Source organism: Melanerpes formicivorus, unplaced genomic scaffold, assembly GCF_026170545.1.
Source record: "Melanerpes formicivorus ecotype bairdi unplaced genomic scaffold, bMelFor1.0.p_v2 SCAF_1, whole genome shotgun sequence".
Classification (NCBI taxonomy): domain Eukaryota; kingdom Metazoa; phylum Chordata; class Aves; order Piciformes; family Picidae; genus Melanerpes; species Melanerpes formicivorus.
In genome coordinates, this window is record NW_027142353.1 from 32,458,008 (window position 1) to 32,474,169 (window position 16,162).

Here is a 16,162-nt window from a genome sequence, read left to right on the forward strand (position 1 = left end):
ATCTCATAGTAAAGAACTTCCTTCTGATGTCCAACCTAAATCTGCCCTGCTCCAGTTTCAAACCATTGCCCCTTGCCCTGTCACCCCAGGCCCTTTTAAACCTCCCCTCCCCAGCCTTTCTGTAGGTGCCCTTCAGATACTGAAATACAGCTCTAAAAGCCTCCCTGGAGCCTTCCCTTCTCCAGGATGAACAGCCCCAACTCTCCCAGCCTGTTTTCATAGGAGAGGTGCTCCAGCCCTGTGACCATCTTTGTGGCCCTCCTCTGGACCTGCTCCATCAGGTCCATGTCCTTTTTGTGTTGAGGACTCCAGAGCTGGACACAGCACTCCAAGTGAGGTCTCACCAGAGCAGAGGGGCAGGATACCCTCTCTCCATCTCTGGCCACATGCTTTTGATGCAGCCCAGGCTGCCACTGGCCTTTGAGGCTTCAAGTGCGCATTGCTGGCCTATGTCCAGCTTCTCATCCCCCAGTATTCCCAAGTCCTTTTCTGCAGGGCTGCTCTCAATTGATTGATAACAAGGATTGATAACAAGGATTACCTTGACCCAGCTCCTGAACCTTGGACTTTGCCTTGTTGAACCTCATGAGGTTCTCCTGAGCCTGCTTTTCTAGTCTGCCTAGGGCAAACCCTCACTGTCTAACCACAATGTGAGTCATGTTGGCATAAAGCTGATCACACCTCCTGGCAGTGCCCTGTACAGGAAGGTGGCCATGGGGCAGCCACCAGCACCACTGTACTTTGCACAATCTCTGTGCAGCACAACTGGGTAAATACTGACAGGTGACTTTGCACTTTGCATTTGCCACCTGCAGAGCTTCCTTCTCCTTTGGAGACCTGCACACCAAGCCCAAGATGAAGATTGAGTTTGCTCCCCGCTCTTTGCCACTCCAGAGAAGGCTTCAGACAGCATCAGTGGCTCAATGGGTCTTCAGCTTTGTGTGTCTAGGTAAGAGACAACTCCTTTTCCTTCTTTGAGAATCACAGAATGGTTTGGGTTGGAAGGGAACTTTGCTCATCCAGTCCAACACCCCTGTAGAAAGCAGGGACATCTTCAACCAGATCAGAGAGTTGGGGTTGTTCAGTCTGGAGAAGAGAAGGCTCCCAGGAGACCTTCTCGTGGCCTTCCAGTATCTGAAGGGGGCTACAGGAAAGCTGGGGAGGGACTTTGGAGGGTGTCAGGGAGTGATAGGACTGGGGGGGATGGAGCAAAACTAGAAGTGGGGAAATTGAGACTGGATGTTAGGAAGAAGTTCTTGCCCATGAGGGTGGTGAGACACTGGCACAGGTTGCCCAGGGAGGTGGTGGAAGCCTCATCCCTGGAGGTTTTGAAGGCCGGGCTGGATGTGGCTGTGAGCAACCTGCTGTAGTGTGAGATGTCCCTGCCCATGGCAGGGGGGTTGGAACTGGATGATCCTTGAGGTCCCTTCCAACTCTAACAATTCTATGATTCTATGATTCTACTTCAGCTGGAGGGGAAATCCTGGAATAGCAGTGGTGGCACAGATCGCTGAGCTAGCACAAAGCACACTGATGGCAGGGCAGATGGTGTCATCCCATCCTTGTGTTATTAACCTTGAGTTCTTCTAGTACAGAGGAGATCCCTGCTGTGATCAACCTTCTTATGCACACTGTACACCAGCTTGCTGGAGGAGACATGGGTGTTGTTCACAGGGGAGGGAAGATCTGGCAAAAGCCATGCAGCCCTGGATCCTATCAGCCAGACTGGGACATTCTGGGGTGCTCGGTATCTCCTTCCTTGCTCTTGTGCTTGGTTTTCCTTCCCTGGTTCCTGGATGGGGTGACATGTAGTGGAGATATGGCTATGGTGTACACCAGGGATAGACCAATCATGGAATTATAGAGTCATAGAATGGTTTGGGTTGGAAGGGACCTCCAAAGGTCATTCAGTCAAACCCCCTCTGCAGTCAGCAGGGACATCCTCAGCTAGATCAGGTTGCCCTGAGCCTTTTTGAGCCTCACCTTGAATAGCTCCAGGCATGGGGTCTCAACTATCTCCCTGGGCAACCTTTCTCATTCCCAGCAAGGATGCAGCCTGGGCTTACAGAGCTTTAATAGTGTTTTCCAGTAAAACAACTTGCCCTGTCATTTTGTCCCTTCTTGGCATCAGGTTTGAGCTGGGCCTTGACTCTTCAGTGGTGGAAGTGGCTGCTGGAGCCAGCAGAAAGCCAGAAAATGGTCAGGAGGGAGGAATAAAATCATAGCATTGTTAGGGTTGGAAGTGACCTCAAGGAGGGTAGAAGGGAGCTGCTTGAAAGGCAAGGCTCTGCCTCCTGCAGGGAAATGTAACTTGGTCCAAATAAGGATGAATCCAAAGCCACACCTGCTCCATGTCTGCTCTTCCAGAGATTGTTTGCTTTCCCTAGAATACTTTGATTTGGGGGTGGTATTGTGGGATGTGCTGTGAAACAAAACCCAGTTAAGAAATGGTAGAAGCTGCTAACTAAACTTTCTGGAGTGATTCCAGTAGTTGATGGCACTCATTTGATGAAGTTTTGGGGGTGTTTTAAGCCTGGAGCTTTCCATACAGAAGCTTTCCACCCAGAAGCTTTCCACCAGTTTGACCCCTGTGAAAGCTCAGTGCTGAAGGATATCCTGAATTTCAGCTAAACACCTTGTGCTATGCTCACTTCGAACCCTCAGGCACAGAGATCAGCCTTTCCACGGGCAGGGTTTGGCCACCAGCTGCTCCATTCTCTCTGAGGCAGGATTGTCCTGCTGCTGCCAGAAAAGGGCTGCTGAAAACACAGCCACAAGCTGCTGCCAGAGACCCCAGCAGCTGCTGCCTGCAGGCAGCTGTTGCCATGGTTGTGCAAATGCATCCTGTGAGAAGGCAGGCATGGGGTGAGGGATTCATTCACTCACCACGGGGGGGCTGGATGAGTGCAGCAACTCCACCCTGGTGCTTTCCCAACAGAGCAGCGTTGTCCATGCTGCTGGTTTCCTTGAGGATGCTCCCAGCAAGGGCACTGAGAATAAAACAGGTGACGTTTTGCCACTGGTTAGGGCTGGGCTGGCCATTAGACAAGTGACAGAGGATCTTTGGTAACCCTTCTCCCTTCCCAATGGGAGGGGAAAGGGAATTAGGGGTTGGAAAAGAAAGCTGAAACAGCTTTCATGAAAAGAAGAACAATAACTATAGAGAATAAGTTCAATAATCATTAAGTAGACTTAATTATTATTGATAATTATTATTGATAATTATTAATGATAATAAATGGTAATTTAAAATACGTTTTTATATCTGTACAAACTATAGATACAAACAGATACAAACCCAGCCCCTGAAGGCAATTACCTCATCATCACTGATGCTGTGGTAGGCACTGGGGAAGTCCCAGCCTGGGCTCAGCACCAAATAGGAACCAGATTCAGGAGCTGGATTCAAAAACTGGATTCATAGAATCATAGAATTGTCAGGGTTGGAAGGGACCTCAAGGATCAGCCAGTTCCAACCCCCATGCCATGGGCAGGGACACCTCACATTACAGCAGGTTGCTCACAGCCACATCCAGCCTGGCCTTCAAAACCTCCAGGGATGAGGCTTCCACCACCTCCCTGGGCAACCTGTGCCAGTGTCTCACCACCCTCATGGGGAACAACTTCTTCCTAACATCCAATTTGACTGTCCCCATTTCTAGTTTTGCTCCATCCCCCCCAGTCCTATCACTCCCTGACACCCTCCAAAGTCCCTCCCCAGCTTTCCTGTAGCCCCCTTCAGATACTGGAAGGCCACAAGAATGTCTCTTCAGAGCCTTCTCTTCTCCAGACTGCACAACCCCAACTCTCTCAGTCTGTCTCCATAGCAGAGCAGCTCCAGCCCTCTGCTCATCCTCGTGGACCTGCTCTGGACACCTTGCAGCACCTCCAGATCCTTCCTGGCACAGAGGCTCCAGAACTGGACACAGAGCTCCAGGTGTGGTCTCAGCAGAGTGGAGCAGAGGGGCAGAATCCCCTCCCTGGCCCTGCTGGCCACACTTCTCTTGCTGCAGCCCAGGCTGTGGCTGGCTTTCTGGGCTGCAAGTGCTCACTGCTTGTTCCTGTTGAGCTTCTCCTGCCCCAGCACCCCCAAGGCCTTTTCTTCAGGGCTGATTCAAGAACAAAAGGATCAGGATCAAAAGCAAAACAGGGAGAGTCCTCCTTGGCCACCAATCTGTGAAGAAGAGGCTTGACCCTGGTGATCCCTCACCTGTATAGTGCTTCAGGAGCTTATGGACTGGGGTTGAAGGCAGAAGGGACAGAGCCTCCTCAGACACTGAAGAAGAAGCTTGACCCAGGTGATCTGTCAGTTTGATCCTGAAGATGATATCCATGGGATTGAATCCCTTGTTGGTCAGTTTAGGGTCACCTCTCCACTTTGCTCATCCCCACGGGTGCTACCTCTGACTTACTGCACCCCAGCTTGGCACACAATGTTCAGCAGCACCCTTGGTCTACACAGGAGCAAGTCTCAGCCAGAGCCTTTCTGCAGCCCAACCCTTGGCAGTAACTTTCCCCACCAGCTTCTCACTGCTAGAGAGCCCTTGGTTGTGCAAACCTGTCCTGAACTTCAGAAACTGCCCTCACTGAGCAGAGCCTGAGCCAAGAAGCCAAATCCCTGAGCAGAACCAGTGCTGTTATAGCTCACACCAGGAAACATTTGCTTCAGATGCTGACAGCTGCTGGAAGGAGAGTGCATGGTGCAAGAATGGGATGCAGGTCATGGAGTGGGGACCCCATCACACTTCCCTTTGCAGGATCCCTGAGCTGACCAGTGCCCCCTTTTAAAACAACAGAGCCAAGCTTCTGCAGGGCACCAAAACCAGTGCCCAAACCTATGCACTGCTTCCTACTGCCTCTCATTTTCACTGTCTCTATGCACTCAAGCTTGGGCTCCAGGCACACTATGTAGAAATATCACTGTAGGGCTGAACCCATGCAAGCAAACTTCCTCTTCTACTCTGCTCAGCCCCCTCTACTGGACCCTGCTGTACTCTGCTAGCAGAGACCCCACCTGCAGTGCTAGGCCAGCTCTGGAGGCCTCAGCACAGACAGGGACCTGTTAGAGGAGGGCTGTAGGAGGCCACAGCCATGCTGGGAGGGCTGAAAGCCCTCTGCTGTAAGACCAGGCTGGGAGAGTTGGGGTTGTTCAGCATGGAGAAGAGAGGCTCCAGGGATACCTTCTGGTGGCCTTGCAGGACTTAAAAGATGCTGATAAGAGATGGGGACAGACCTTTTACTGGGGCCTGTTATGACAGAACAAGGGGTGGTAGCTTAAAACTGAAAAAGAAGGATTCAGACTAGATACAAGGAAGACATTTTTACAGTGATGGAGGTGAGACCCTGGTCCAGGCTGCCCAGAGAGGCCTATACTTGGAATCATTCCAGGTCAATTTGGATGGGCAACCTGATGTATCTGAAGATGGTCTGTGCTGACTATAGGGGATTGGACTGGATGACCTTTAAAGGTCCCTTCCAATCCAATCCTCTGCTGAGGCCAGGCTGAGAGAGTTGGGATTGTTCTTGTGGTCTTCCAGGACTCAAAAAGGCCAAGAAAAAGATGAGGACCAATTTTTGAGAAGGGTCTGTGGTGACAGGACAAGGGGTGATGGTTTGAAACTAAAAGAGGGAAATTTAAACTGGATAGAAAGAAGACATTTTTTACACTGAGGGTGGTGAGACCTTGGCCCAGGTTGTCCAGAGGGCTGGTAGATATCCCATCCCTGGGAGCAGGTCAGGTTGGATGGGCTGTAGATATCCCATCCCTGAGAACAGGTCAGGTTGGATGGGGCTCTGTGCAGCCTGCTCCAGTTGAAGATGTCCATGCAGACTGCAGGGAGGTCATACTGGATGACCTCTAAAGGTGTCTTCCAACCCAAAGCAGTTCATGATTCTGTGAAACCCAAGGCAGGGGCAGGAGGTCTGTGCACACCTTCTGTGTAGATCCAGCACACAGCACCCAGACTTTGAACCCTTTCAATCAGTGGAGTTGGCTCAAAGGCCACACAGTGCCAACCTGAGACAAACCACCTGGAAAACAGAACATAGTCCATAATCATGGAATCAGAGAATGGTTTGGGTTGGAAGGGACTTCCAAAAGTCATCCAGTCCAACCCCCTCTGCACTCACCAGGGACATCCTCAACTAGCTCAGGTTGCCCAGAGCCCTGTTGAGCCTCACCTTGAATATGTCCAGGGATGGGGTCCCCAAACTCCTCCCTGGGCAACCTGTTCCAGTGCTATAACCACAGAGCCTTGTTATAACCACATCTCACCTCCATTTGTGTATTCATTGAGCCTACATCCCCCATGGAGGGGCTTGACCAAGCTGGAGATTGAAACTAGGTGGTCCCTTCCAACCCAACTCACTCTACAATTCTAAGCTGGAGAGCTTGTCTGACTCTGCATTGCTGTGGCAGGTGATGGGGCTCAAAGATGGGTTTGTAGCAAGCCAAGGACTTGCAGGATTGCCCCCATCCCCATCCTGACAGGTTGTCATCTCTTCCAGCAGCACTTCCAAGATCTGACAGCCCTCTGCAGGCTGCCTTGTGGGCACTGTGGGTTGTACCTAGGCTGAAGTTTGGCCCCAGGATGGAGATATCTGCTGAGATTCGCTGGCCCAGTGCCTAATGCCATGTTTACAATGGCCTTTAAAGTGTTTGTCTGGCAGGTAGCCCAGCAAATGACAGTTGTTTGTAGGAGAGCAGATCTTGAGGGTAGTATGGCACTCGTCTGAGCAGCTCTGAAGTAGATCCCAGCTCAGAAAATTTCATTGCTTCTGATTTCTTCAAGGGAAGGAAGCAATGACCATAGAGAACAGCCTCCCAACAAGCAAATATTAATGTTTGCCACATATCCCTCCAGCCCTGTCCTGCAGAAAAGAAGCAGAGGAAGCAAGGAGGTGGTAGACGTCCCAGGCTGGATGTGGCTCTGAGCAACCTGATCTGGTGTGAGGTGTCCCTGCCCATGGCAGGGGGTTTGGAACTGGCTGATCCTTGAGGTCCCTTCCGACTCTGACAATTCTATGATTCTATCCCTGAGAACAGGTCAGGTTGGATGGGGCTCTGTGCAGCCTGATCTAGTTGAAGATGTCTCTGCAGACTGCAGGGGGGTTAGACTGGATGACTCTGCAGCCTCCAGCTCTGTCCTGCAGAAAAGAAGCAGAAGCAGCAAGGAGGTGGCTTTAGGCTCTCCTTGCTGCTCTACCTCTAGGAGATGATCCATAAAGGAGGGAGAATGTGTGGATTCAGGAATGCCCTCTGGTGTGGATTTAGGAAAGACTTGGGATTTGCAGGAGTAGAAACCAAACCCTGACTTTGCTCCTGGTGCACAGGTCCCTCCTTCTAGCCCTTACCTCAAATGGATACAGAATTTGGCCCTGTCTTGGGTGGGATGGGTTTTTTTCAGCAGCTTGGAGAACAAGAAGACTCTGTGATGTGAAGAGTCACCTGTGTAACCTAAACCAGGCTGGGTCAGTGCCAGTTAAGGGACCCTGGAGTCAGTTTGCAGAGCATAAAGTCCTGGGCAATGGGGTTGGTGATGGTCCCAGCCAGAAGACCTGAAAAGCACAAAGTCCTGGACATCAGGGCTGGTGGTGGACCCAGACAAAGGACTTGACATGGTTGTCAGGAAGCAGTGATACAGCTTTGTGCCAAATATCTTGCCAATAGTGGTCCAGATAAGATAAGTCAGACCAGGTAAGGTCTAACTGATAAGATCCCACTGCCTCTACCATGTTTTCATTGGAGAGTTAGAGGGCATCACAAACAGATGTCTGCAATTAGGTTGGAAAGGGGAACAGCAACCTCCCTTGATCCAGGCAGTCATGGTGATTCCCCCTCACACATCAGGCAGTGGTGCAGAGGGTTCCCTTTTTGACAAGAGGAGATTGGATGTGGCACTTGGTGCCATGGTTTAGTCACGAGGTCTGTGGTGATAGGTTGGACTCGATGATCTTTGAGGGCTCTTCCAACTCTGGTGATACTGTGATTCTGTGAAAATACAGCCCCAAAATTAATCAGAAATAGTAGTCAGTGTGGAATCAGAAAGGGGAAATGATGCCTGACCAATCTGACAGCCTCCTGCAATGCTGTGAGTGGCTGGGCAGATGAGGGGAGGGCAGTGGATGTTGTCTACCTTGGCTTCAGCAAGGCTTTGGGCACTCTCTCCCATAACATCCTCATGGGGAAGCTTAGGAAGTGCAAGTTGGAGGAGTGGATGGAGAAGTGGCTGAAGGACAGAGCTCTGAGGGCTGTGATCAGTGGTGCAGAGTCTACTTAGAATCATAGAATCACCAAGGTTGGAAAAGACCTCAAAGATCATCAAGTCCAACCTGTCACCACAGACCTCATGCCTAGACCATGGCACCAAGTGCCACATCCAATCTCCTCCTGAACACCTCCAGGGATGGTGACTCCACCACCTCCCTGGGCAGCACATCCCAATGGTGACCAACTCTCTCAGTGAAGAACTTTCTCCTCATCTTGAGCCTATACTTCCCCTGGCACAGCTTGAGGCTGTGTTCTCTTGTTCTGTTGTTGGTTGCCTGGGAGATGAGGCCAACCCCCTCCTGGCTACAACCACTCCTCAGGTAGTTGTAGACAGCAAGAAGGTCTCCCCTGAGCCTCCTCTTCTCCAGGCTAAACAACCCCAGCTCCCTCAGCCTCTCCTCACAGGGCTGTGCTCAAGGCCTCTCCCCAGCCTTGTTGCCTTTCTCTGGACACATTCAAGTGTCTCAATGTCTTTCTTAAATTGAGGGGCCCAGAACTGGACACAGTACTTGGAGGCCTGCAGTGTCCCCCAGGGGTCAGGACTCAGTCTGGTCATGTTCAATATCTTCATCAACAACCTGGTTGAAGGGACAGAGTGGAGCCTCAGCCAGTTTGCTGATGATACCAAACTGGGAGGGGTGGCTGACACCCTGTCAGGCTGTGCTGCCAGCTGTGAGACCTGGCCAGGCTGGAGAGCTGGATGGAGAGGAAGCTCATGAAATTCAACAAGGGCAAGTGTAAGATCCTGCACCTGGGGAGGAAGAACCCCAGGGGAGACCTGTTGGAAAGCAGCTCTGCAGAGAAGGACCCAAGAGTCCTGGTAGGTAGCAAGTTCAGCATGAACCAGCAATGTGCCCCTGTGGCCCAAAGACCATTGGTGTCCCAGGGTGCACTAAGAAAAGTGTGGCCAGCAGGTGAAGGGAAGTTCTCCTCCCCTTCTACTCTGCCCTAGGGATGTCAAGCCTGGGGTCCTGTGTCCAGCTCTGGGCTGCCCAGTTCAAGAGCGACAGGAAACTGCTGGAGAGAGTGCAGTGGAGTCTCGGAAGATGCTGAGGGACCTGGTGCAGCTCTGTGAGGAGGAAGGGCTGAGAGACCTGAGGGGACTGGACTAGATGATTTCCAGAATTCCCTTCTAACCCCCAGCAATCTGTCATTCTGTGAAGGTTGGGATAGGTTTGGATACAGCCAGCAGGATTTAGCTGTACCTTGACTGGAACTTTCCTGTTTCCTTGGTGCCATTCACAGCAACTTTGAGACTGAAGGTCCAGCCTGGGGATGGAATGGTCCATTTGGGGGTCAGGAACGGGTTCCTTTCCCACAGCAACCAGGACAACAGGAGGTGTTCCAAGCACACACAAAAAGGGATCATCATAAGATTGAGTGGAGGTCACTGTGTGCAAATTCTGAATTGCAATAGAATGGAGGCAGAAATTAATTATGATGTGTAATGATTAATATAATCATTACAATGGCAAGATAAAGCCTCCCTTGAATGATAAGTGCCTGAATTTGGACCAGAACAACTCCTTCATCTTGCAGAATGTACTTTGAGCTTTGCATGGTAAGATGAAAAGAGAATGAAGCCTTGCACTCTCTTGCAGCAATCACCTGGCTCCTGGGTGCAGCAAACTGGCAGTCTCCAACAGTGTTGATTTGTCATCTAGACCCTGGAGCTGCATTGCATAGATCCATAGAGTGGGTTGGGTTGGAAGAGACATTAAGGATCATCTGGTTCCAACCCCCATGCCACAGGCAGAGACACCTTCCACTAGCCCAGGTTGCTCAAGGCCTCATTCAGCTTGGGCTTGAACACCTCCAGGGTGATGGCATCCATGACCTCCCTGGGCAACCTGTTCCAGTGTCTCCCCACTCTCATGGTAATGAATTTCTGCCTAAATCTCCCCTCTTCCAGCTTAAATCCATTCTTCTTGGCCTAATTACCTTTCATGCTGTATTCTGCTCTCATCAAGAGTTATAAAGACCAGATAGGAGCAGTGGCTTGTTCTGACCCGAAGGATTCACACAGTACCACAGAACATTAGAGGTTGGAAGGGACCTCCAGAGTTCAGAGTCCAACCCCCCTGCCACAGCAGCATCTCCCAGGGTAGTCTGCACAGGAAGGCATCCAGGTGGGTTTGGAAAGTCTCCAGAGAAGGAGACCCCACAACCTCTCTGGGCAGCCTGCTCCAGGGCTCTGGCACCCTCATTGTAAAGAACTTTCTCCTCATATTGAGTTGGAACCTCCTGTGTTCTAGTTTTATATCCATTACTCCTTGTCCTATTATTGGGTGTCACTGAGAAGAGCCTGCCCCCCTCCTCCTGACACCCATCCCTCAGATATTTACAGACATTGATCAGATCCACTCTCAGCCTTCTCTTCTCCAGATTAAACAGCCTCAGGGCTCTCAGTCTTTCTTCACAGCAAAGATGTTCAAGTCTCTTAATCATCCATGGGGCTCTTTGTTGGACCCTCTCTAGCAGTTCCCTGTCTTTCTCAAATTAGGAAGCCCTAAACTGGACACAGGATTGCAGCTGTGGTCTCACCACGGCTGAGCAGAGGGGCAGAAGAACCTCCCTGGCCCTGCTGGCCACACTTCTCTTGCTGCACCCCAGGATGCCATTGGCTTTCTTGGCCACCAGGACACATTGCTGTCCCCTGCAGCACTTGCTTGCCCACCAGCACTCCAAGGTCTTTCTCCATGGAGCTGCTCTCCAGCAGGGCAGCCTCTAACCTGTCCTGGTGCCTGTTGTTGTTCCTCCCCAGATGCAGATTCATTGCAGGTTAGGCTTTTAGAGGGACAGATGAAAGGGACACACCTCTTCCCAGGGACTTTTTAGGATGGCAACTTGGTGGCCATCAACACTTCCCAGGCTCTGCAGGCAGGCAGTGATGGGCTTGAGGGGGTTTTGATCTACGAGGTGATGCTTCTTTGCACACAGAATTTTCTTGTCCTGTTCCTGTGCCAAAACACAAAGCACAGGAGGGAGGTGGGAGGTAGAGGGCAAAGCCAAGCACTAACTGGAAGTGGCTCAGAAAATTCTCTAATGTCTTGGGAAAGTCCCAAATCAGGGAATGGAGTTGACCTTTCTTATAAAATTTGAGATGACATTGAGCTGAAAGAACTCAAAAAATCCTCTAGAGGCTGGGACTGGAGCTGAGAGTGAACCTAAGAAGTGGAGGAAAAGGTCCAAAATCAATAAGGAAAAAAAAAAATCAATAAAGAGTAAAACCTTCTAAACGGGAAGATAAGAAGTCAAAAATCAAGGCTACAACTGAAATGATAAATGGATAGCACAGGACAAAGCTAGTGAGGACTCTATAGGCAGAGGATGGTTCTCCACTTTGCTGCCATTTCAGGGAGGTGGTAGAGTCACCATCCCTGGAGGTGTCAGAACAGAACAGAACAGAATAAACCAGCTTGGAAGAGACCTTCAAGATCATCGTGTCCAACCTATCATCCAACACCACCTAATCAACTAAACCATGGCACCAAGCACCCTATCAAGTCTCCTCCTGAACACCTCCAGTGATGGTGACTCCACCACCTCCTTGGGCAGCACATTCCAATGGCAAATCACTCTCTCTGTGTAGAATTTCTTCCTAACATCCAACCTAAACCTCCCCTGGTGCAGCCTGAGACTGTGTCCTCTTGTTCTGCTGCTGGTTGCCTGGGAGAAGAGACCAACCTCTGCCTGTCTACAACCTCCTTTAATGTAGTTGTAGAGAGCAATAAGGTCTCCCCTGAGTCTACTCTTCTCCAGGCTAAGCAACCCCACCTCCCTCAGCCTCTCCTCACAGGGCTGTGTTCCAAACCCCTCACCAACATTGTTGCCCTTCTCTGGACATGTTCCAGCAAGTCAACCTCCTTCCTAAACTGAGGGGCCCAGAACTGGACACAGGACTCAAGGTGTGGCCTAACCAGTGCAATGTACAGGGGCAGAATGACCTCCCTGCTCCTGCTGGCCACACTGTTCCTGATGCAGGACAGGATGCCATTGGCCCTCTTGGCCACCTGGGCACAATGCAGGCTCATGTTCAGCCTACCATCAACCACTACCCCCAGGTCCCTCTCTGCCTGGCTGCTCTCCAGCCACTCTGACCCCAGCCTGTAGTACTGCCTGGGGTTGTTGTGGCCAATGTGCAGCACCTGGCACTTGGATGTGTTCAATCTCATGCCCTTGGAATCTGCCCATCTGTCCAGCCTGTTGAGATCCCTCTGCAGAGCCTCTCTACCCTCCAGCAGATCAACTCCTGCCCCCAGCTTGGTGTCATCAGCAAATTTACTGATGATGGACTCAATGCCCTCATCCAGATCATCAATAAAGATGTTAAAGAGCACAGGGCCCAGCACTGATCCCTGGGGCACACCACTGATGACTGGCTGCCAGCTGGATGTGGCACCATTCACCACCACTCTCTGAGCTCGGCCCTCCAGCCAGTTCCTAACCCAGCTCAGAGTGCTGCTGTCCAAGCCATGGGCTGACAGCTTGGCCAGGAGTTTGCTGTGGGGGATGGTGACAAAGGCCTTGCAGAAGTCCAGGTATACTACAGCCACAGCCTGCCCCACACCCACCAGGCGGTCACCTGATCATAAAAGGAGATCAGGTTGGTCAGGCAGGAACTGCCCCTCTTAAACGCATGCTGGCTGGGCCTGATCCCTTGATGTTTGAGATATGACTGGATACAGAACTTCAGGACGTGGTGTACTGGTCTCAGGTTGACAGCTGCACTCAATCTTAGAGGTCTCTTCCAACCAAAACAGTTCTATGCTTCTGTGATTATTGCTGCAGAGATCAGCCTCACTCCAGAGAAGAGCCAGAAGGGAAAGAGATAAAGATCCATGAGGATACTCTGAGAAGTCTGTCAGACTCGTGGGAAAAGGGGGACAGGGTGACCATTGGAGAAACAGGTGATTGCTGCAAGGAGGATGCTTAGTTCTCCTCCAGGTTCCTGAGGCAGATAGGAAAGAATCCATCCCTCTGTCAATAATGCCTTCACACTGGAGAAATAATTCAGCAGCAAGCCCAGTGAAGGCCTGGGATCCATCTCAGGTCCACATAGAATAATTTCAAGTGGCTGGAAAGCTGTGTGGCAGAAAGGGACCTGGGGGTGCTAATGGACAAGCAGCTGAAGAGGAGCCATCAGTGTGCCCAGGTGGCCAAGAAAGCCAAAGGCCTCCTGGCTGGCATCAGCAATGCTGTGTCCAGCAGGAGCAGGGAGGGAATTGTCCCCTGGGACTCAGCTCTGGTCAGGCCACACCTCCAGTGCTGTGTCCAGCTTTGGGCACCTCAATGCAGGAGAGATGTGGAGGTGCTGGAGCCAGGGCAGAGGAGGGCAAGGAAGCTGTGAAGGGCCTGGAGAATAAATGTGATGGAGAGCAACTAAAGAAGCTGGGGATGGTTAGCTTGGAGAAGAGGAGGCTGAGGGGAGACCTCATTGCTGTCTACAACTACCTGAAAGGACATTGTGGAGAGGCTGCTGCTGGTTTCTTCTCCCAGGTCATTAGTGACAGAACAAGAGGGAATGGCCTCAAGCTGTGCCTGGGTAGGTTTAGACTGGACAGCTGGACATTAGGAAACATTTCTTCATGGCAGGAGTGGTCAGGCACTGGAATGTGCTGGGCAGGGAGGTGACTGAGTCCCCAGCCCTGGACATGTTTCAAGGTAGTTTGGAGCTATGGTTTAAGAGTGACCCTTGCAGAGTAGAGTTCTGGGTTGGACTTGGTGATCCTGAGGGTCTTTTGCAACCTGAATGTTTCTGTGGGTCTGTGAATCATTAGTCTCCCAGAGTCCACCCAACCCAACTGCCAACTCACTGCTGGCTCTTCTCTCAGCACAGTGCTGCGTGGTTGCCTTCATCGGCCTCCTCTTCACTCGGTTTTGGCTGGTCACTGTCCTCTACTCTGTGTGGTGGCTGCTAGACAGGGAAAAACCCAGGACTGGTGGGAGGAGGATCCACTTCTTGAGGAACTGCGTGGTCTGGAGGTACATGAAGGACTATTTCCCCCTCACGGTAAGTGACACCAACCCCTCAAGCTCGGAGAGGATTCAGGGACAAAATTTGCCTTGATATTTGGAAGCAATCTAGGACCAGCAGTTGTGGCATGGGTTGCTGGTAGGTCATTGTTGAAGGATTGCCTTTCCAGCTTTCTGCAAGACCTGAACAATAAGGGCAACAAACAGAATATGAGAAGGGCCAACAAAGCTGGGGAGAGCACAGCCCTATGAGGAGAGGCTGAGGGAGCTGGGGTTGCTTAGCCTGGAGAAGAGGAGGCTCAGGGGAGACCTCATTGCTCTCTACAACTACCTGAAGGGAGGTTGTAGCCAGGTGGGGGTTGGTCTCTTCTCCCAGGCAACCAGCACCAGAACAAGAGGACACAGTCTCAAGTTGTGCAGGGGAAAGTTTAGACTTAATCTTAGAAAAAAATTCTTCTCAGAAAGAGAGATTGGCCCTGGGAATGTGCTGCCCAGGGAGGTGGTGGGGTCAGCATCCCTGGAGGAGTTTAAGAAAAGCCTGGATGAGCCACTTAGTGCCATGGTCTGGTTGATTAGATAGGATTGGGTGATTGGTTGGACTTGATGATCTTGAAGGTCTCTTCCAAGCTGGTTGATTCTGTGATTGTGTAAAAATGTTGACCATCATATTCATAACCACACCCTCCAATCAGCTGCCTTTTGCACCCCCAGTGAACCTTGCTGCATTCCAGCAGTTAGGGAACACAGAATGGTCTGGGTTGGAAGGGACCTCCAAAGGTCATTCAGTCCAATCCCCTCTGCACTCAGCAGGGACATCCTCAACTAGAACAGGTTGCCCTCACCTTGAGTATCTCCAGGGATGAGGCCTCAACCACCTCCCTGGGCAACCTGTTCCAGTGTTCCAGCGCACTCATGGTGCAGAACTTGTTCCTCACATGCAATCTAAATCTGCTTTCCTCTGGTTTGAAGCCATTGCTCCTTGTCCTGTCACTGCAGGCACTGGAAGGCTTCTATTAAGTCTCCCCAGTATCTGCTCTTCTCCAGGCTGAACGCCCCCAGCTCCCTCAGCCTGTCCTCATAGTAGAGATGCTCTAAGCCCCTGATAATTTCCATGGCCCTCCTCTGGACCTGCTCCATCAGCTCCACATCCTTCCTGTATCGAGGGCTCCAGACCTGGATGTATTTCTCCATGTGAGGTCTCCCCAGAGCAAAGTGGCAGAATCAACTGTCTCATAGAATCCTCATTGAGAAAAACTTTGGTAATGTCTCCTGATTTACTTTGGTACAGATGACTGATCTTTGCCTCTCTACTCAGCACTGGTCAGGCCACTGGAATGTTATCTTCTCTTACAAAAAACAGATGAGGACAGGTGGGAGAAGGTCCAGAGAAGGGACACCAAGGTGATTCAAGGACTGAGAAGATGCCATGTGAGGAAAGGTTGAGATAACTGGGTTTGTTCAGTCCCTTTTGAAGGCCACAATTCAGGACAATATTGACCCTAGTGCTGCAGGTAAAATGGGGACTTTGCTAAGCCACTACTTGGTTACATAGGCAGTGTGTCCCAGTAAAGGTTCTCCTTTCCATCAGAGTGGAAACACTGCTCAATATCAGGGCAAACTACATCACCCCAGAAGAGCAACATCATTGGGAGACCCCACCTTGAATACTGCATCCAGTTCTGGTGTCCTCAGGATAAGAAAGGCACAGAGCTGTTGGAGTGAGTCCAGAGGAGGCCACAAAGATGATCCAAGGGCTGGAGCAGCTCTGCTCTGAGGCCAGGCTGAGTGAGCTGGGGCTGTTCAGCCTGGAGAAGAGACGGCTCCCAGGGGGCCTTGCAATAGCTGAAGGGATCCTGCAGGAAGGCTGCAGAGGGACTTTTGCTAAGGGTGTCTAGAGCCAGGCCAAGGGTTTGGAAT

The 16,162-nt window shown here is 51.1% G+C and overlaps 1 protein-coding gene across 1 annotated transcript in view; it reads left to right on the forward strand.

Annotated features, from left to right (window-relative positions):
• The first annotated feature begins 635 nt into the window (after positions 1–635).
• Positions 636–16,162, forward strand: part of MOGAT2 (monoacylglycerol O-acyltransferase 2) — a 49,332-nt gene continuing 33,805 nt past the window's right edge. Inside the window, exons 1-3 of the mRNA XM_068139295.1 lie at positions 636–650; positions 816–949; positions 14,104–14,282. Of these exons, the coding sequence (XP_067995396.1) occupies positions 856–949; positions 14,104–14,282 (273 nt within the window). The 5' untranslated portion in view covers positions 636–650; positions 816–855. The remainder of the gene's footprint in view (positions 651–815; positions 950–14,103; positions 14,283–16,162) is intronic.